We start from the raw sequence: 20,985 nt of genomic DNA, 5'->3' as shown, positions 1-20,985 counted from the left end.
GTCATTCCTCACGTCCCTGCCCAGGGCCCCCCTCGGGCACCGTCCCTGCACCAGCCCCGGGGCAGAGCTGAGGTGGCCCCTGCCTGACCCCTTCACTGCCTGGCGGCCAGGGGTTCAGGGCCAGGGCTCCCCTCAGTCTGGAAGGGCAGGGCCCCGCTGGGCAGCGCCAGTCTGTGCTCAGGTCATGTGGGGGCATTGAACAGACAGTCAGAGACGCCCCCAAGAGCTCCCAGTCTGAGCCCGCAACGGGAGGAGGGACCAGAGAGGGGAGGGGCCCTGCCCAGCTCACCCAGCAGGTGGGTGTGGAGGGGAGGAGCAGAACCCAGGAGCGAGCGTCCCAGCCTCCGGCCCACGCAGCCTGGCATGGGCAGAGTGAGCTGCCGGAACAGTCACTGGGATACCGGCCCAACAGCGCCACGTGTGAGGCTGCAATTGGCTCCTGGTGGCAGCCCCCTCGCTGGGGACTTGCAGTGCTGGAGCCAGACCCCTGGGGAGAAGTGCTGTATGGAAAAGGGGGGGGGTGAACCAATGGGCCTTTCCCAGCCCCGTGCCTCAGTTTCCCCCTGAGCCCAGTCCTTGGCAGAGCCAGTTGCAGAGTTCTGGGCAGGTGCCAAGTCTCCGTGAATTCTGCTCCGGCGTTGGCCTGTCACCCTGTGCCCTGGCCAGGAACAAGGGCCTGGCGCCGCCTCTGGTGCTTTAGCGGCTCCTGACGCTTTTTCCTTCTCGCCCAGGATGCAGCTTTGAAGCTTCTCACCAACACCCGCATCTGTGAGCATCAGTTCCGGGAATTGCCTATTGACAATATCTATGACCTAGGTCAGTGCTCCAGGAGCTTCCGTCTCCCATAGTCAGCAAACCCCAACCCTCTCGGCCCCCCGGGGGAGACGGCCCCGCGGGCTCCTGCATCAGGCCTGGGACCTGGGTTCTGATCCTGGTTCTGACAGTGCCCTTGGCAGATCCATTGTTCTCCATGGGAGGGGGAGGCAGGTTTCTCCATTGTCCTCAATGGGCCTCTCTGGGCCTCCCTGTCCCAGCTGCTCAGCGTGGCTAACGACCGGCCCCTCTGGCTCGCGGCTCCTGGGCGGGCTCTGGAGGGCAACGTCCCATTAACCCTGCTTGGGCAGAGGCCGGGCTGAGCTCGGGGCTCTCTGGCTACAGCCACGTGCTGAGTCCACTGGGGTGAGCTGCATGTAGGACCCTCAGCCTGGCCCCTCCAGCCCAGCTCGGCCACTGGCTGCTCCAGTCCAGACAGACCTGGGCAGGGGCTAGTTCTCAGAGCTCCCGGTGGCCACGTCCATCCCCAGAACGGCCCCAAGTATTGAGACTTTGTAGGTGCAGACACACGTGAGCTACGTGACCCCCCCCCCAAGCAGCGTGGGGTCCCCTCACCCCCCTTTGGATCTTTGCTAGCCTTCCGTTGGGAAGTATGTTCCTACGGCAGAAAAGAGCCCCCACAGATCGTCGCTCAGCCGGAGCTCGTGCCCTGCACCCAGGCGGTGCCAGCGCCGCGTGCGTACTTCCCAGAGACGTGGCTGTGGGACCTGGTGGCTGTGGGGTGAGTGATGGGCTGTCACACACCGTCCCTGCCAGGCCTCCGGGCCAGACCCTGGGAAGCAGCCGCTCCCGGATGCAGAGCCCTGGCGGGGGGGCTGCTGGCGTGGGGCTGGTTCCGGTGCCTGTTGCCAGCGGAGAGGAACCCAGCACAGCGGCGGCAATAACAGCCCAGCGCCGAGGGAGAGCGAGGCAGGGGGCTGGGAGCCTGGAGAGCCCCAGGACCCTGCGACTCGCTAGCAGAGTGGGGTTCACGCCAGCCCCTCCCCCACCTCTGCACATGGGGGACCAGTGGGAGGGTGGGGATCCCAGCAGGGGAAACTGGGGCTGGTTCCCAGGAATAGCCCCCGGCAGGGGTGTCGTGTCTGGCTGCAGAACGGGGGAATCTCTCTCCCATGTAGGGTCGCCAGGTGTCCAGTTTTTAACCGAACAGTCCAGTATTTGAGCTTTCTGTTTGGCGAAAAAATTGAGAAACTATAATTGAGAAAATAGAAGTGTCCAGTATTTTCTCAGTCAGATGTAATGTAGATTGTGATGTAATGTCAAGTGTATCCAGTATTTTTGTTGAAACCATCTGGCAACCCTTCTCCCATGGGACACTGAGTCCAGCCCAGGAGCCCCAGGGCAGGGCAGGATCCAGCGCTAGCTGGGGTGGGGCAGGGGCAGGCGAGCTGGGGGTGCTGTGAGCGCTTCCCTTCTCGGATGCCTGGGACTGGCCTGTTTCTGGGTGTTCGGCTCAGGGCCCCATCCCAGGGGAGGGTCAGGCCGGGATGTGTCTGCTGGTTCTGCCCGTGTGCTCCCCCCGCGGTGGGTACGTCTGACGCTCTGTGTGTGTCTGTCCGTGCCCAGCGAGGGGGGCTCGACGGACGTCCCGCTCTCGGTGCCCGACACCCTCACGCAGTGGAAAGCCGGGATGTTCTGCACGGCGGAGGGGGGCTTTGGCCTCTCCCCGACGGCCACCCTCACAGTCGTCAAGCCCTTCTTTGTGGAGCTGGCCTTGCCGTACTCCGTGGTCCGGGGAGAGGTCTTCACCCTAAAGGCCACCGTCTCCAACTCCCTGCAGCAGTGCATCAAGGTGAGCGCCGCCCGGGGCTGCCCTGCTGACCAGCTGGGGCCGGCGAGCTGGGGCTGGGGGCTGGGCAGTGGCTCAGACCAGCGAGTGGCACCAGCAGCTCCTAGCTGTGACCCAGACACCCCGCAGTGACCCCTGGGCTCAGCACAACGCGGTGAGCGGGGCTTGAGCCTCAGGGGGTCCCCTCTCGGCCTGGAGCTGGCGCGTGTGAGCGCGGCCCCCCCCAGCCCTAAGGGGCTCTTGTGTCGGGCCCACAGGTGCGAGTGATGCTGGCGGAGTCGGCGCAGTTCCAGGTGCAGGCGGGTGAGGACGGCGCCTACACCAGCTGCCTCTGTGCAGACGAAGGGAAAACTTTCCAGTGGGAGGTGACGGCGAGCAGCCTGGGTAAGGGGCGCTGGGGCTCTGTGGTGGGGGAGGGGCGGGGAAAGCACGGAGGGGGGAAGGGAAGGGAAGGGATGCTGGAGCCTTCGCTCTAGGCAGGCAGGTGGGGCCTTTGCAGGTGCCTGGGGGTGTTACTGTGATTTGCAGAACTCACTGCAGCAGTAACGTCACCGTTTCTGTGGGAGCAGCGGTTCGTGACATTTCCACACCCACAGACACAGCAGCAGTTCTCCTCCGAACAGTGTCCCTGTGGGTGCTCCACTCGGGTCTCCGTGCGTCCTCGCGCTGCTGGTCGGAGATTGAGCCTAGCAGGGCCTTCCTGCACTGCGCCTGCACAGTCCGTCTCACACTGGTTATGCCTGTAGATAGGCATGCGGCGTGATCCTCCCTCAGTTCTTTTTCTACTGTCCTCAGCAGAAGACGGAGTCACAGCAGTGCTCTCCTGTCTGACAGGGAATTGAAAAGCAGTGTAGTTACTTTACCAGCTGCCAATAGTTTTAGTCAGTGTAAGAGCAGGTTCACGTAGTTCTTTAAAAGACCCACCACCGACGACAACAAAAACGCTTCCCCAGTTTTCCCCCTTCTCCACTCCGTTTCTCTCCAAGCTCCGATTCCTCACGTTCGTTCTACATGCCAGCTCTCCTGGCTTCAAGAAATGTGATTCATGTCGGGACTCAAGGCCAGTTTCTGACGGACTCGTATCCTGTGTTAAATACCTGGGCAAAAGCCACATACGTAAAAGTGCCCCATTGTCACAGCATGCCCGCCAGAGCGGGGAATCGGTGTGGAATGAGGCTGAAGAACCTCCTCTGGGAGAAATCCCTCCAGCCTCTCAGGGATAAGTCCCCAGACACTCGGGCACACTTAGCGCCCTGTGCAAGGGCAAGTTCATCGCCCACAGAGGCTCTCGAGTGCTGCAGGCTTCTGCGGCACAATCACTGCTCACCACATCCTGGGCCACCCATTCCCCAGTGCTCCATGCTTCCACCTCCATGAATAAGTGAAGACTGAACTCAGCTATCAGAGCTGAGTCAGAACTGAAATGCTCGGCCCCTCCGATGCAGCTAACTAGCTGGCACTGGCAGGATACGCCACCGCCAGCACCCACAGGCACCCCAGCACTGAATGAGCCAGTTCCTGGCAGACGGAGCTATACCAGCAATGGCACCGGAGCATAAGAAAGCAGCTAAAGAGACGCATCACTTTCTTACAAAAAGCTTACTTACAAGTCAGGTGCACCCTCTCCACCGGTGCAGGGAGTCCTTTCACTGTGCTCCCCAGTGGTACCTCACTGTAGCCCGTACAGACAGAGTGAAGAAGTTTTTTTCCACTCTCCCACACCAGTGTCACCGTGAACTAAACATGGCAGCAGGCAGGGGAGTCGTTTTTTGTCTCATCCCCAGTGGGATCAGAAGCTTCATGACGCTCCACCCGACACCATCCTTTTCAACCGCCCCCGCACGTTCCATGGCTTAACCACCCATGGGTGTATCCACCGCAACAGCTTCAACCTCAGTGGCCTCTCTGGGAGCCATGGCACCAACATCGCCCCCGCTACTTCCATCACCACCGGTCCCAAGGTCCACCAGCCTCTACACCAGCGCTTACAGCTACAGGGTCTCCAGCCACCACGGCTCATTCATCACCTTCTAGTGCCCATCCCTCAGTAACAACCCAGGCAGACCCAGCACTTTCCTCAGTCCAATTCCGAGAGCTCCTCACAGGTCCCGCCGTCTTCCCCTGTTCCAGAGGAGGCAGTTTTCCAAGTTTCACCCTCTCCACCTGCAGACGACCTAAAACAATTTCAAGAATTATTCAAATGGCTCAGTGCAGGACAAACCATATAAATTACTCAAAATACTCCACCCGGCTTCATCATCAAAGGTAGCATTGCCCATTAATGAGTCTATCGTGGAACCATCGGATGTGCTCTGGCAGACGCTGGCTTCTACTCCCCCCACCAACCACAGAGTGGGCAGAAAATATTTGTCCCAGCCAAAGGGATGGATTTTCTATTCTCACATCCGCACCCAAACTCATTGGTTGTGGGCTTGGTTCATCACAAATCAAAACATTCCCAATACAAATCTAGATCTCAGGCGAAAGAGCACAAATGCTTAGATCTCTTTGGCCGGAAAGTGTACTCCTCCGCCAGCCTCCAGTGCAGGATATCAAATTCAATGGCCCTTCTGCCTAACTGTGGTCATGCCAGTTATTCCAGATTACAAGATCTCTTACAGGATCTTCCTGAAAACAAGAGACCCCGTCTCCAGTCCATCATCAAAGAGAGCCAATCCACAGCAAAGACAGCTCTCCAGGCTGCAATGGATGTGGTGGATACAGCAGGATCCCTGCAACAGCAAGAGTAATGCGCAGGGCCCCATGGTTACAATCATTGGGAGTCCTGAAAGAATTACAGACAAAGGAGGAGGGACCCTCCCTTTGAGAGGAACCAACCGTTTGCTACAAAACCAGATGCGGTGTTACACTCACTGAAAGATTCCCGCACCACACTGCGTACTTTCGGCATGTGCACCTGGCCTAATAAAAGACTCAGATTCATCCCAAACCACAGACCAAGAGACTTAAACTATCACAGGCAACAGCAGAGGTCACATGACCACAGGTCCAAGCAACGCCCCAGTAGAAGGGGACCCAACACAACCCGTCCTCCAGCACTCAGTCCACTTCAAATAGACAGCAGATTTGAAGCTTTGGTCAGGGGTCTGAACGACCACCCCACAGATGCAGCGCATCCAAGTACAACCTTCCATCCCCGCCTGAGAGCCTTTTATCATCAATGGGGCTCGATCACAATGGACAAACAGGTTCTTGAGATCATCAAATCAGGCTACACAATCCCTGTTACATCTATACCCCCTACCCAACCCCGTACCGCGTCCCTCTCCAGGGACCCCTCCCACGAGACGTGTTACAAGCTGCTCAGCCTGGGGGCAATAGAACCGGTTCCCACCGATATCAGGGAAGAGGATTCTATTCCAACTACTTTCTAACTGCCAAGAAAACGGGGCAGGAGGCCAATTTTAGGTCTCAGAAAGCTCAAGAGGTTTGTCTGCAGCAGCAAATTCAGAATGGTGGCTCCTGCAACTATTCTACCAGCACTGGACACAGGGGACTGGTTCTCACCCTAGACCTTCAGGACGCATATTTTCATACACCCAGTCATCCTGCCCACGGGAGATTTCTAAGGTTTGTGGTAGGACAAGATCACTACCAATACCGAGTCCTTCCTTTTGGTCTGTCCACGGCCCCTGGAGCTTCTTCCAAGACTTTAGCCATGGTCACGGCCTTTCTTAGGAGGCAGAACATCATTATTTTCCCTGCCTTGACGACTGCCTAACCCAGGGCCCACACGCCAACACACAGTACCCAAGACAAACACTACGGCTGTGTCTACACTGCACCCCTTTTCCAGAAAAGGGATGCAGATTAGACACTTTGGAATAGCAAAATCCACGGGGGATTTAAATATCCCCCGTGGTATTTGCATTAACATGGCTGCCGCTTTTTTCCGGCTTGGGGATAAGCCGGAGAAAAGCGCCAGTCTAGACGTGATTCTCCGGAAAATAAAGCCTTTTCTGGAGGATCTTTTATTCCTACTTTCAAGGGTTTATTTTCCGGAGAATCACGTCTAGACTGGCGCTTTTCTCCGGCTTATCCCCAAGCCGGAAAAAAGCGGCAGCCATGTAAATGCAAATACCGCGGGGGATATTTAACTTCCCTGCGGATTTTGCTATTCCAAAGTGTCTAATCTGCATCCCTTTTCCGGAAAAGGGGTGCAGTGTAGACACAGCCTACCAGAGACTGCTCCTCCCAACTGGGCTCCTTATAAATATCCACAAACCTACCGTAGAGCCCCCCCCCCAGGAGACAGATTCATGGGGGCGCTCCTAGAGCCGGAGGCAGCAGAATCCTCCCTCCCACTGCAACGATTCCAAACGCCCCGCGACCTGACCGAGGAGTCACACGCCCCCTCCACACAGCTCGCACGTGTCTCCAAGGCCTGGGACACACGGAGGCCACAACTTTTTTTTTTTTTTGGAGTGGAGCCCCCATCAAAAAATGTCGCCCGTCCCTTCCCTAAAGCCTGCTTTGAAAGCAACCCCCAGTGCGTGGTGCTCTCTTCTATTAACACATGTGGCCTAATGCTCATGATATGGCTGCAACTGGCTGGCTCATGCTCTGGGGGACCCCCCCCCCCGCAATCAAGGCTAATGGAGGCGGATGGGGGAGAGGCATTAGAGGCTCTGTGCTGGGAGGGGGAGGAAAGGGTCTCTCAGGGCTTGGTGCCATGGGGGAGGGGAACAGGGGAAGAGCTGCAGGGTGGGGGGGAAGACAGCCGGGCAGAGAAACCCCTTCCAGCCTACGCGCCACTTCCCACAGGCGCCACCTCCCTCCGCTCTGCCCTCTCTTCTCCCCCTTTCTCTCTCTCACCTTTTTGTCTTTATTCTGCTTTTCTCTCCCTTCTTCCCCGCCTGCCCCCTTGCTATCCCCTCCCCTCTCGGACCGGGGCCCTCTGCAGCGGCTGGGCATGGGCGTGGGGCTGTCTAACGGGCGTCTCCGCCTGGCTCCGCAGGGGAGGTGAACTTCACCGTCAGCACGGAGGCCCTGCGCACCGAGGAGCTGTGCGGCAACGAGCTGGCCGTGGTGCTGGCCCAGGGGCGAGTGGACACCGTGATCAAGCCCCTGCGGGTCCTGGTCAGTGTCTGCTGGGGCCGGGCTCAGTGGAGGGAGGTGGGGTGGCCATGGACTGAGTGTGCACTTGTGATTGACCTTTGTCAGGCTGTGACGTGCAGGGTCCTGTCTCCTGACTCTCTGATGCTCCTTCCCAACAGCCGGGGGGGATCGTGGAGGAGAAGTCGCACAGCTCCCTGCTCTGCCAGGAAGGTAGGAGCCCAGCGCCTGTCTGGGGCCCGTAACACAGGAGATGCCTGAGCAGTTATGGAACCGGCTGCCATGGGCCAATGGGCCAAGCTCCTCCTCCCGAGTCTCACTGGGCCCGTTGCACCTGCTCCTCCTCCTGTCAGCCTGGCCCATGTGTCCTAAGCTCCCTGCAGAGCTCAACACAAGGGCCCTGTGGGGCCGGGAGAGGGGCCGACCCCACAGGCAGGGCCCTGCCCTGAGAACCCCGCCCCTCCCCCAAGGCCCTGGCGTACCGCGGCGCGGGGAGCTTGGGACTGAGCGAGGGGCAGTGACCGGGCGAGAGCCCCGAGAGGTGGGCGGAATGGGGGGATCTGATTGGCTGGGGGCTGGGGCAGGCTCCCATCAGGCCTTTCCAGTTGTGTCTTTGCCTTTGTGTCTCGCAGCGTCCGAAGAAATCTCCTTACAGCTGCCTGCGAACGTCCTGGCGGGGTCCGAGCGGGCCCACGTGACTGTCCTGGGTAAGGAATTCCCCTGCCCCACCCCTGCCAGGGCGCGGTGCCTGCCCAGCCAGCCCGGCTGTGCCCAGCGCTCCGGTCAGAGAGCCCCAGGAGGGGAAGTGGGGGCCTAGGGTTGGGGCAGGACTGGCCCTGAAGTCTGTGCTCCAAGGCCTTGCCTGGGGCCACAGACTGTGCCAGGAAGCTGTGCCAGGGCATTGGCCTCTTCAGGGGCAGATGACGATTTTGCGGGGCCCAAGGCAGCACAATTTCATGGGGCCCCCCTTTGACATGGCGCATGCGCGGGGCTTCTTGAAGCACGGGGCCCAGGGCAGCCGCCCCGCTCGCCCTGCCCTATATCCGCCACTGGGCCTCTTGCCCATTCAGCTGAACTGAACTGGGGGCTCGGAGGCCCTGTGTTCCAGGGCTCCAGGGACACGGAGTTAGGGCCGGGCAGCTGTTGTTCAGCCTGGTCATTCTCTGCTCCCCGAACCCCTGGTGGCAGGAGACATAATGGGCGCGGCTCTGCAGAACATAGACCTGCTGGCCATGCCCTTTGGCGATGGAGAACAGAACATGATCTGGTTCGCTTCCAACATCTACATCCTGCAGTACCTGGAGAAGAGCGGGCAGCTGAGCCCGGAGATCAGAGACAAGGCCCAGAGATTCCTGCAGAGCGGTGAGCGTCCTTCCTCCCCCACTCCCAGGGCCTGGCAGGGCCAGGGCAGGGCCTGTCCACACCACCTCTGGGCCCGGGTTCCAGTCCAGCCCTAGCTGCAGGCACTGGCTGGCCCTGGGGTGTTTGGCTCAGGGGTTCGGGAAAGGGAGAAAAGCCCTTTCCCCTCTAGGGATCTGGGGCGGGGGGGACCCAGCCCCAGGCCGGGGCACTGCAGGGCTTAGGAGGGTCAGGGCCCTCTTCAGCCTCTGCTCTGTCACCGCATTCAAACCGCCCCCTGGAATCTCCGAATCTCAGCAGGGGGGCTAAGCAGGCCCCATGGGGCCCAGGCTGGGGGTGGATTCTAACCTCTGCGCACGAGCAGATCCAGGACTCAGTGCATCTCTCCTGCCCTGCAGGGTACCAGCACCAGCTTCTCTTTAAGCAGAAGGACGGCTCCTACAGCAAACATGGGAAGAGCGACCCCACAGGCAACACCTGGTGAGGGGCTGCCCTGCATGGGCGAGTCAAGGCTCCAGGTGGGGACAGGACAGACATGGGCTGCAGTCTGACCCCCAGCCCCACTCCAGTCCTGCTCCCCACACAGCTCTGCCCCACGGCCCTCTCGCCAATCCCTCCGTCCCACCCCGGGCTCCCCTGACAGCTCTGCTCATCCCCCCATATGCTGGATCCCCCCCCCCAAGCCTGGCCCTCCACATGCCTCCTTCTTGGCCCACAGCCTCTCCAGCAGAGAGTCCCTCAGGCCCAGGGGCCGAATGCAGCCCCTGGCTTGCTTGTATCCGGCCCCCGAGGCTCAGCATTGGGGAGTCTGTGCTGGCACCCCAGCCCCCAACCCACCGGGCTGGAGCACACAATGTCTACTAGCCTGCCCCCCACTCCCAGCTCTGGTGTGTGAGGGGAATGGGGGGAGGGTCTTTCTCCTTCTCTCTTTGCTTCTCACTTGTCCATGGCCCCCGACTGATTTTTCTGTGGGTCAATGACCCCCACATCAAAATGGTTCCCCACCCCTGCTGTAACGGGTCTCTCCCCGCCCAGGCTGACGGCCTTCGTCCTCAAGTCCTTTGGCCAGGCCAGACCCTACATCTCCATCGACAAGAAGCATGTAAACCGCAGCCTGCGGTGGCTGCAGCGTCACCAGCTGGAGAGCGGCTGCTTCCGCCGTGTGGGGGAGCCATTGAGGAACATCCTGCAGGTGGGAGCCCGGGGGGGGGGGGGGGGGGGGCTGATGGGGTGGGGAAGGAGGGAGAAGCTGGGCAAGTTCCTGGCAGCTTGTTGTTGTAATCTGGTTTGGTTTGGGGGTTTCCCTGGGTCTTAGCGGGGGTTGAATGGCCCGGAGAGCCGGGTGTGATGGACAGAGCTGGGTCTGGGCACAGCTGAGGGCATTCACTCAGGGCAAATTGCTCCTTACACCTCCTGAGTGGAGGCCCTTCCCAAATAGCTGCAAACTAGTCACACAGAGCCCTTCAGCTGCCAATCGGGCCAGCCAGAAACCTCACGAGCAAAACCCCTCTGACACTCCAGCTCTCCCTGTGCCCCAATCAGCTCCAGGCCTGCACACAGGTGAGGGGTCTAGAACCCAATCTCACCTACCCTGAATGGGTTCTTCTGGTCCCAAGAAACCAGCCACAGATCCCAATCGATTTACTCTCTGGATCTTACCCTCAAGATCACGCTGAGCCAGTCCTTTAGAAACTAAAATCTAAAGGTTTGTTACTAAAAGAAAGAAAAGCACGAGAGTGAGGTTGTTAAAGGAGAATACATCACATGCATCGAATCTCCCAGTTCTCGATACAGGCTCTTAGCAGAGATGTTACAAACTGCTCTCTTAAAAGTCTCTGGTTACATCCTATGTCAGGATGGGTCCACGGTTCTTTCTGGCTCGTTGTTCCCTGCAAGGCTGCATCTGGGATCAGGAGCTGAACTCAAGAGCAGACAGAGGGTGCCACATGGCACTTATATCCCTCTCCTGGCATCTTCCTGGCCAGAGCAGGTCACTGCAGGTCCCATGGTCCATCGACTTATCCTTGTGTCCCAAGGCAGCAACCATTATTGTGGCTGGTCTGCAGATATCCAGACATTCCTCAAGTGTGTCTCTGGCACTTAGAGATCTACTGTCTCTGGAGCCTTGCTAATTAGCATAGCCACTGGCTGACCATTCTTTGCCCATTGCTCTGCTCAGACAGAGAACCTTCCAGCATCACCACAGAGTCCATAATTATAACTCCGCAGACAGACATTACACAAGTACATGAATAGCACAGACAGTCAGTAGAACAGAAGCTTTCATGCGACACCTCATGTGGCCCCTTCTGTACAGACTTTTGGGTCAACCCCCCCCCCCCCCCTCCACGGGTGCAACAGTCATCTTTAGAACCTGTGTCAAGGGCCCCTCTTCCCTGTGGAAGCAAAAACACTCCTCTCTGGTTAGGCAACTAACAAACAGCTTTATTGATCAATAAGGCACAGCGTGAGCCAAACGTGGGCCCAGCAGAGCCAGGCCCAGTAAGGCTGCTAATACAATCAATCCTAGTATCTTTACACCCTTAACCAAACAAGTCTGACGTCAGGGCATCCAATTACAGAAATCATCAATTAAACTATGAAGAGCGAAGCCTTATCAGCAAGATAGAAGACAGGTGTTAGGGAGTAAGGATCTTCTCCCAACCAGCTCAATTAACACATTCCAATAGCCCATCCTGTAGGCCTCTCACACGGAGTGACAGAAAGTTCAGTCCAATCTACGTGCTAAAGCAAAAAAAGCTGAACTGGTTTCTGTTATACAAGATGGCTTCTAGCTAAATATGAAATGGTTTCCACAACTCCCCCCTTTTAGCCTTTTAAAGGCTAACTTTGAAACCATTTTATACCTCCATTTCCATCAAAGTATTTATGTACATTTCTTGTTCCTTTCTTTGCTCATCATATTTTAACATCATTACTTCCACATTCCCTTTGGTAAGGGTCTGTCTTGTGTTTTTCAGAATATAAGAAATACAGCATGGCTACGTCTACACTGGCACCCCTTTCCGGAAATGCTTAAAACGGAACAGTTTTCCGTTATAAGTATTTCCGGAAAAAGCACATCTATATTGGCAGGATGCTTTTCCAGAAAATCACTTTTTCCAGAAAAGCGTCCGTGGCCAATGTAGACGCGCTTTTCCGGAAAAAAGCCCCGATCGTCATTTTCGCAATCGGGGCTTTTTTGCGGAAAAGACTACTGTGCTGTCTACACTGGCCCTTTTCTGGAACAGTTTTTCCGGAAAAGGACTTTTGCCCGAACAGGAGCAGCATAGTTTTTCCAGAAAAGCAGTTGATTTCTTACAGTAGAGCGTCGTTGCTTTTCCGGAAAAGCAAGTGGCCAGTGTAGACAGCTCGCAGCTTATTCCGGAAAAGCGGCTTTTTTTCCGGAATAAGTGGCCAAGTGTAGACACAGCCCATTTGATTAACAAGAAACAGAAATAAGCACAAAAGAATATAGCCAATACTAAAACCACACCTCGCTAAATCCAAGTTCCCACATGTCCAAACCAGCCTCCCAACCAACCCCAGAGGGTCCAGCTTTCCTCCTATCTTAGGCTTTCCACAGTTCTTTCAATCTCTGAGGCATCTTCCTCTACTTCCTTGCTGGTGTCAGTGATATACACACAGCATTCTTCTCCCACTAAGGCACAAACCCTGCCCTTACTAGCTAGGACTTAGTCTAGGACCATCCGGTTGTGGAGAACCATATGCCTTACTTCTCCTAGCTCCTTATTAATGGCACGGAGGGCTTTGGTTGTGGCATTAGATACTTTCTTGAAGGCTACTTCCAGCCTCTGAATTTCTTTTACTGTGTAGGCCACACACAACCTTGGGATTGTAATTCCCCAAACAGGCTATATTTCTGTAATCTCTCGGTAGTTTCGGATTCTACTACCAAGGAGGTGGTTAGTGATTCGAATGGCTGGGAAGGCTGCTCCAATATAGCAGGTTCCACTCCGATCTTTGGGCAGTGTTTTATGTGTCCTACGGTCACATATGAAGTAATGGCCAACCTTCGCTGTTAAGGTTTTATGGCATTGGGGCTGCATCATCCACTGCAAATAGTACCCATCGATTCCAAAGTCATAAGGGCCTTTGTTTTTCTATACCATACCCTGTTCAGGACAACGCTTATCTCACACCTGCTCTTTCCCATCCTCACTCCGGAACCATTACATGTCCAGCAGCACTCTCCCACTGGGGTTAGGGCTAGGCGGATATACCCTGGGTTAGTGAACCCTTTATCCTGCCACATATCATTTGGCTTAGTTCACTAAACAATGGGCCGTTCATTTGAGTGTTGTTTAGTGGGACTGGAATCATTGGGATGCCTCCTTCTGAATGTACAAGACCGTGAGCACATATCTAGCAACCTGTGGAATTAAATTCCTGGGAAACATGGTTCTTTAAAAGCATAAACACATTTGAACCATATAGGTTATAACTACTAGGTATTAAAAACAAGATTAAGCATAAGATTAGCATGAATTGTTTGTCCAGCCGCATGCCGGCTGTTCTTCAGGACTTCGCAGTTTGCTTCACCTATCGCTGGTAGGTTCTTCTGGGCCGCAGCTGGTACCTTGGCCTCGGTCTCTCAGGATCGTCTGCTTCTGGGCCTGGATTGCCAGTACCAGGCCTGCGCTGATCCCCATCTACTTCTGGACCTGGGTTTCTGGTACCAGGTCTGCGGTGCTCCTTGTTGGGGCCAACCTCTGTAGGGGCTGGAACCGGTTTGCAGTGGGAAGCGTGAATCCAGGTGGGCAATCCCTCGCACTTTACAGCAGTATGGGTGGTCAGAAGGACTTGGTAGGGACCCTTCCACCTGGGTTCCAGGGCAGTCTTCCGCTGGTAAACCTTCATGCAAACCCAGTCTCCTGGTTGCAGTTTATGGCATGGCTCAGTTGGGGCCTCCTGGAAGGCGTTTTTAACCTGTGAATGATAGGACTGTACATACCTCATAAATTCCTGACAATACTTGACTATGCTTTCTTCAACATCATGTGGCATCAGACAGGTCAATTTCTGGGCTGCTTAACAGTCTGGGTATGTCTACGCAACAGCACTAATTCGAACTAAGCTAATTCGAACTAGTGCATCTAGACCTAAAAACTAGTACGAATTAGCATTTTGCTAATTCGAACTAGCATGTCTACATTGAGTGGACACTGAACCAAAGTTAAGGCTGGCCGGAAGCAGTGCTGGCAGGGCATCAGGTTAGGACTTAGAGCGTGGAGCTGCTGTCTCAGGCTAGTCGAGGGCTGTGCTTAAAGGGACCCGACCCCCACCCCGGACAGACAATTCTCAGGGTTCCCCGCTTGCTTGTCTACCTCGATGAGGGACAGCTAAGCAGTCCTGGCTTGGAGTGCCCTGAGTGCCCACACTCGGCACATCACAGCACTCAGCCATCAGCCCGGCTGCACTTGCCGCAGGCTGCCATCCGGAGGGGTCAATCGGGGGGCTGCAGGAGAGTTTCCACCCCGAGGAGCCCGCAGAGCCACCCCAGTCCTCCCCATCGGGGGCTCGTACCCCATTCCTCCCTCACCTCCTTCCACTGACCCCTCCCTAGCCCCCCTTCCTGATGTACAAAATAAAGGACACGTCTGGTCAAAAATAGAAACTCTCTTTATTGAACAAAACTCGGGGGCTATGTCTACACTGACACCCTTTTCCAGTAATGCTTAAAACGGAACAGTTTTCCGTTATAAGTATTTCTGGAAAAAGCACGTCTACATTGGCAGGATGCTTTTCCGAAAATGACGATCGGGGCTTTTTTCCGGAAAAGACTACTGTGCTGTCTACACTGGCCCTTTTCCGGAACAGTTTTTCCGGAAAAGGACATTTGCCCGAACGGGAGCAGCATAGTTTTTCCGGAAAAACACTGACAATTTTACAGTAGATCGTCAGTGCTTTTCCGGAAAAGCAAGCGGCCAATGTAGACAGCTCGCAGCTTATTCTGGAAAAGCGGCTGCTTTTCCGGAATAAGTGGCCCAGTGTAGACACAGCCGGGGAGTCTGGGAAAAGGAGGTGGGAGAGGGGAAAAGAGGATGGGAGAGGAGAGGGGGAAACCTGGGAGGAGGGAGCTGGAAGGGGGATGCCAGGGGAACAAGGAGGAGGGGAAGTATCAAACTATGGTACGCCATATCTTCAGTACTGTGTACAGATGTGATCTCCTCACCCCAGAAAATATATTTTGGCCTTGGAAAGGGTTCAGAAAAGGGCAACTAAAATGATCAGGGGTTTGGAACAGGTCCCATATGAAGAGAGGCTAAAGAGACTGGGACTTTTCAGCTTAGAAAAGAGGAGACTGAGGGGGGATATGATAGAGGTCTATAAAAGCATGAGTGGCATGGAGAGGTTGCATAAAGAAAAGTTCTTCATTAGTTCCCATAATAGAAGGACTAGAGGACGCCAAATGAAATTAATGGGTAGCAGGCTTCAAACTAAAAACAGAAAGTTCTTCTTCACAAAGCAAATAGTCAACCTGTAGCACTCCTTGCCGCAGGAGGCTGTGAAGGCTAGAACTAGAACAGAGTTTAAAGAGAAGTTAGATAAAGTCATGGAGGTTGGGTCCATGGAGTGCTATTAGCCAGGGGGTAGAAATGGTGTCCCTGGCCCCTGTTTGTGGAAGGCTGGAGATGGATGGCACGAGACAAATGGCTTGGTCGTTGTCTTCGGTCCATCCCCTCCAGGGTCCCTAGGGTTGGCCGCTGTCGGCAGACAGGCTACTGGGCTAGATGGACCTTTGGTCTGACCCAGTATGGCCGTTCTTATGTTCTAAGCTCAGGGTCGGGGGTCTCACTGGACCACCTTAATTTTCATGCAAACCTGCTCCTGGGTGGCCAGGCTGGCAGCTATTCTGCCCTAGACAGCCACTTTCCTGTGCCTAGTGCGGAGGTCGTGGACGTTGGACGCCTCCCCCCAAACCTGGATGAGGTCCACGATCTCCGCACTAGACCAGGCGGGCACCCCCCTCTTGCAGTCCCGGGCAGGCTCCTGGGAGCCGCCAGCCTGGTCCCGGGAAGAGGCGGAGGACTGGGTGGCAGCGGGTGGCTGGCTCGTGCCGTGCCAGGTGCAGGGTCTGCTGGCTGGGTGCTGGCAGGCTTGCACCTGGCACGGGCACCGTAGCCAGACTGTGCCCCTTTAAGGGCTCCAGGGCCGGGAGGGAGGCAGACGAGTTTCCCTGGTTATGCCCAGAGTGGCCATCAGGGCAAGCTGGGAAGGGCTAGCCTCCCACTAGTTCGAATTAAGTGGCTACACAGCCCTTAATTCGAACTACTTAATTTGAACTAGGCGTTAGTCCTCGTAGAATGAGGTTTACCTAGTTCGAATTAAGCGCTCCGCTAGTTCGAATTAAGTTTGAACTAGCAGTTTGTATATGTAGCGCCTATTAAAGTTAATTTGAACTAACGGCTGTTAGTTCGAATTAACTTTATAGTGTAGACATACCCTCTCATAGGCTGACCACATGCAATCTCATGGGGACTGAGTCCAGTTTTCCGATTAGGAGTGGCTCTCATGCTCATTAGGGCAATTTGGAGTGCTTCTACCCATGTTAAGCCAGAGTCCTCACATATTTTAGCAAGTTTGTTTTTTAAAATCCCATTTCGTCTCTCTACTGCTCCTGCGCTCTCCAGGTGTTGCGGGCAGTGAAGCGCTTGTCTGATAGAGTAGTACTTTGCCAGATTTTGAACAATTGGTCCAGTAAAGTGTGTGCCTGTATCACTGAAGATCACAAGGGGCATTCCCCATGACGGGATGTAATGATTTAGAAGTTTCTTTGCCACTGTGATGGCATCAGCTTTCCTGCAGGGATAAGCTTCTACCCATCCCAAAAACAAGCAAACAATAACCAGCACATATTCAAAAGATTGACATTTAGGCAATTGAATAAAGTCCATCTGTAAATTCAGGAATGGTCCCAAAGGCGGAGGTCTGGTTGCCGGAACTGTCTTTACAGGTTTACCCACGTTGTGGGCTTGGCAGACAGGGCAAGCCAGACAGTAATCTTTGGCTGCTTGGGAGAATTTGGGAGCAAACCAATTTTGTTTTAGGGTTGCTACCATCCCCCCTTTGCCAACATGTGACAATCCAGGGAACACGGAGGCAAGGTGAGGTAGCAAGACCACTGGGGCAACAATGCGGCCATCAGAGCTGCACCACAAGTGGTCTGGGTGCAAGGTGCACCCTGCCAGTCTCCACTCCTGCTTTTCCGATTCTGGGGCTTGGTCTTGCAGGAGGGCCAGTTCCGGAAGAGACGGCGTAGGAGCTGGCGGTGGTGGGAGAGAAGGGTACAATGCTTCGGCCCAAGGAGGACATAAGGCGGCTGCCTTAGCAGCCCGATCGGCCATGTCATTTCCTAATGCAACTTCATTAGAGGAAGAGGAATGAGCTCCACACTTAACAATAGCAAGAGCCGAGGGTAACAGAACTGCATCAAGTAAAGCGGCTACATAAGGTCCATTTCTTATAGAGTGGCCAGAGGAGGTAAGAAAATCCCGCTGCTTCCAGAGCATACCAAAATCATGGACTACCCCAAAGGCATAGCTGGAGTCAGTGTAAATAGTAGCAGAGGCTCCTGCAGCAATATGACAGGCCATTGTAAGAGCCATTAATTCTGCTATCTGTGCGGAAGAAACAGCAGGTAGAGGGGCAGATTCTACTACATCCCAGACAGTACAAACTGCATAGCCTGCTACTAAAACTCCACTAGAATTATAAAAGCAAGAACCATCTGTATAAAGTATAAAATCAGGGTTATCCAAAGGCGATTCAGAAAGGTCTGGTCTTGGAGAGGTGACGGCTTGCACAACCTGCAAACAGTCATGAGGCTCCCCCTCGTGGGGTGCAGGGAGCAGTGTAGCAGGATTTAAAGTGTCACAACAAATTAGGGAGACATTGGGAGAAGCAAAGAGAAGCCGTTCATATTTAACAAGACGGGCATTAGAAAGGTGCTGGGCTTTTCCCTTTAAGAGTAACGCCGACACAGAATGAGGAACAGCCAGTGTTAGAGGAGATTGTAAAACCAAAGGTTCTGCTTGTTCTAAACTTCGCGCTGCTGCAGCAACAGCATGCAGGTGGGGGGGGGGGGGGGGAATGGAGCAGCAACAGGGTCAAGATAAGTACTGTAATAAGCAGGAGGGCGGTATTTATCACCATGTTTCTGCACCAGTACACCCAAAGCACATCCTTCTTTTTCATGACAGAACAAAGTGAAATGACGGGAGTAATCGGGCAGGCCTAGAGCCGGAGCAGATACCAAGGCCTGCTTGAGAAAAGTAAAAGTGTCTTGCTGAGATCCCCACAGTGTAGGAGAAGGGGTCGCATTACGAGTGAGATCCTGGAGTGGTTTGGCTATCTGATAAAAGTTAGGAATCCGTTGTCTACAATAGCCAGCCATACCGAGGAAAGAGTGGACTTGGGAATGGGTAGTGGGCTTAGGGGCACGAAGAATTACCTGGATTCTATCAGCAGAGAGGTGACGGCTCCCCGCCGAGAGGTCGTGGCCCAAATACCGAACCATAGGCTTGCTGTAGTTTTTGTTTAGACACTTTATGACCCTTATTAGCTAGAGCCGTGAGAAGTACAACAGAATCTAATCTGCAGGCCTCAAGGGAAGCGCTACAAAGAAGCAAATCTTCTACATATTGAATAAGAGCAGAGCCAGAAGGGAATGTAATGTCAGAGAGATCCCGCCGCAGAATTTGTGAAAAGTAGGTGGGAGAATCTCTAAACCCTTGTGGCAGAACAGTCCAGCAGTATTGCTGTCCTTTGTAGGTAAAAGCAGTAAGGTGTTCGCAGTCAAGATGGAGGGGAACACTGAAAAAGGCGGAGGAGAGATCAACGACAGTAAAATGGGTGGAATCAGGTGGGATAGAGGAGAGAATAGTGGCCGGGTTAGGCACAACAGGAAACTGAGAAATAACAATAGCGTTGACAGCTCAAAGGTCCTGGACGAAACGATAGGTGTCCCTTCCTGGTTTCTTTATAGGCAGAATAGGAGTGTTACACTGACTTGTACAGCGAATAAGAACACCTTGTGCCAAGAGGTCAGAAATAACAGGCTGAATCCCTGCCTCAGCTGCAGGATTCAGTGGGTATTGAGTAATACAGGGCAGACGCTTAGTATTGTCAACAGAAATGTAAACGGGATCCACTGATATCCTGCCCACTTCGTTTGGGGTGGTGGCCCACAAGCAGTTGGGGACCCGGGACAAAAGATCAGCATCTGAATCAGGAATTAAGGGGAATAGGACGGTGTCAGGACCCTGCAGCAGGTCCTCCACCTCCTGTCGGGTCTGTGCAGGCACTTTAAGATAAACCCCATCAGGAGTACGGAAAATAGTGCAGCGCAATCAGCACAATAAATCCCTTCCTAACAAATTCACAGGGGAAGCAGGACTTAGAAGAAAAGAATGATGCTCTGAAATGGGTCCTAGTACAAAAGGGACAGGTTTAGAAACAGGGTGAGGTACAACTTGATTAGAAATACCAACAGCATTAACAACCTGGTTAGAAATGGGAATAGAAAAAGAAGACGCTTGGAGGGTGGGCCTGCTAGCACCTGTGTCCACTAAAACCAGGGGCTGTCTCTACACTGGCCACTTATTCCAGAAAATCAGCCGCTTTTCCGGAATAACTTGCCAGCTGTCTACACTGGCCCCTTGAATTTCCGAAAAAGCACTGACGATCTACTGTAAAATCATCAGTGCTTTTCTGGAAAAACTATTCTGCTCCCGTTCGGGCAAAAGTCCTTTTCCGGAAAACTGTTCCGGAAAAGGGCCAGTGTAGACAGCAGAGATATCTTTTCCGCAAAAAAGCCCCGATAGCGAAAATGACATCGGGGCTTTTTTGCGGAAAAGCGCGTCTACATTGGCACGGACGCTTTTCCGGAAAAAGTGCTTTTCCAAAAAAGCATCCTGCCAATGTAAACATGCTTTTCCGGAAATACTTTTAACGGAAAAACTGTTCCGTTTTAATCATTTCCGGAAAAGGGTGCCAGTGTAGACGTAGCCTGGGTGTTTTGTCCAGCAACCTGGCAAGTGAGAGTGCCATCAGAATTCAAGGGAATAAGCGGAGATAAAAAGGCGAAGTTGCAATCCTCCTCTGGGCACCCCTATTGACTCTCGGCCTCCACTAGGTTAAACTGACCCTGCGGGGGCCTGAAAGCTGCAGACTCTGGCAGCCCAGGGCGGTACGGGCACTGACTCTTCCAGTGTGCGGGCCGTTTGCAATAGTGACAAGTATTTGCATTTGTCACAGTCCTGGGGTTGCCTTGGCCAGCAGCATCCCCAAACCAAGGAGGTGCTACTCTCGGGGGTCCATATGAGCCCCATGGCTATCATTCTATGGGGCGCCCCGACCGCTGCCTGTTTTAGTAGGCAGTGATTGCAAAACCATAAGTTTAGGTTCTTTGTCCCATTTAGCCTTTAGGCACTGTGCAGTGGTTTGCCACTGTCAGAAGATCTGCTAAAGGTTTCGTTTCCCAGCCTATTGTTATTTGTTTTAACTGGGTTTGAATAGCCGGATCTAATCCATGAACAAAAACAGCACCCAGCACCTGCTTAGCAGTGGTAGCTGGATTTTCAATGCCAGAGTGCCTTTCAAACACTTTTGTAAGCCTTTCCAAATAAGCACCAGGTGTTTCATTTTCTTCCTGCTTGCAGGTGTTAATTTTAACCCAATCTGGGAGTTTGGGAAAGGCTTGAAGAATACTATCAAGCAGTCCGTTTCTAGCCCGGGTGGGAGTCTCAACATTAGCTGTTAAGTCCGGGTCTCCTGAAATAGGTTCAGATGGCCAGCGTGCCTTCTGTAAAATCTTGTTACGCTTATCATCAGGCAGAATCACCCTTAAAAACAAATCGAGGTCTTGCCAGTTAGGATCATAAGGCCGTATTACTAGTGCCAGT

General features: G+C 54.3%; 1 protein-coding gene across 2 annotated transcripts in view; it reads left to right on the top strand.

The window, feature by feature from the left end:
- The window catches only part of LOC112545886 (alpha-2-macroglobulin-like protein 1), an 87,249-nt gene that overhangs the window by 51,552 nt on the left and 14,712 nt on the right, over positions 1 to 20,985 (top strand). For both annotated transcript variants that reach the window (XM_075918658.1, XM_075918657.1), the window contains exons 17-26: positions 732 to 816; positions 1,411 to 1,555; positions 2,401 to 2,626; positions 2,881 to 3,007; positions 7,602 to 7,723; positions 7,861 to 7,912; positions 8,332 to 8,406; positions 8,888 to 9,061; positions 9,457 to 9,538; positions 10,094 to 10,250. In XM_075918658.1, coding sequence (XP_075774773.1) covers positions 732 to 816; positions 1,411 to 1,555; positions 2,401 to 2,626; positions 2,881 to 3,007; positions 7,602 to 7,723; positions 7,861 to 7,912; positions 8,332 to 8,406; positions 8,888 to 9,061; positions 9,457 to 9,538; positions 10,094 to 10,250 — 1,245 coding nt within the window. The remainder of the gene's footprint in view (positions 1 to 731; positions 817 to 1,410; positions 1,556 to 2,400; positions 2,627 to 2,880; positions 3,008 to 7,601; positions 7,724 to 7,860; positions 7,913 to 8,331; positions 8,407 to 8,887; positions 9,062 to 9,456; positions 9,539 to 10,093; positions 10,251 to 20,985) is intronic.

The sequence above is a fragment of the Pelodiscus sinensis genome, unplaced genomic scaffold (genome assembly GCF_049634645.1).
Source record: "Pelodiscus sinensis isolate JC-2024 unplaced genomic scaffold, ASM4963464v1 ctg39, whole genome shotgun sequence".
Classification (NCBI taxonomy): domain Eukaryota; kingdom Metazoa; phylum Chordata; order Testudines; family Trionychidae; genus Pelodiscus; species Pelodiscus sinensis.
This window is presented reverse-complemented; position numbering and strand designations above follow the sequence as displayed.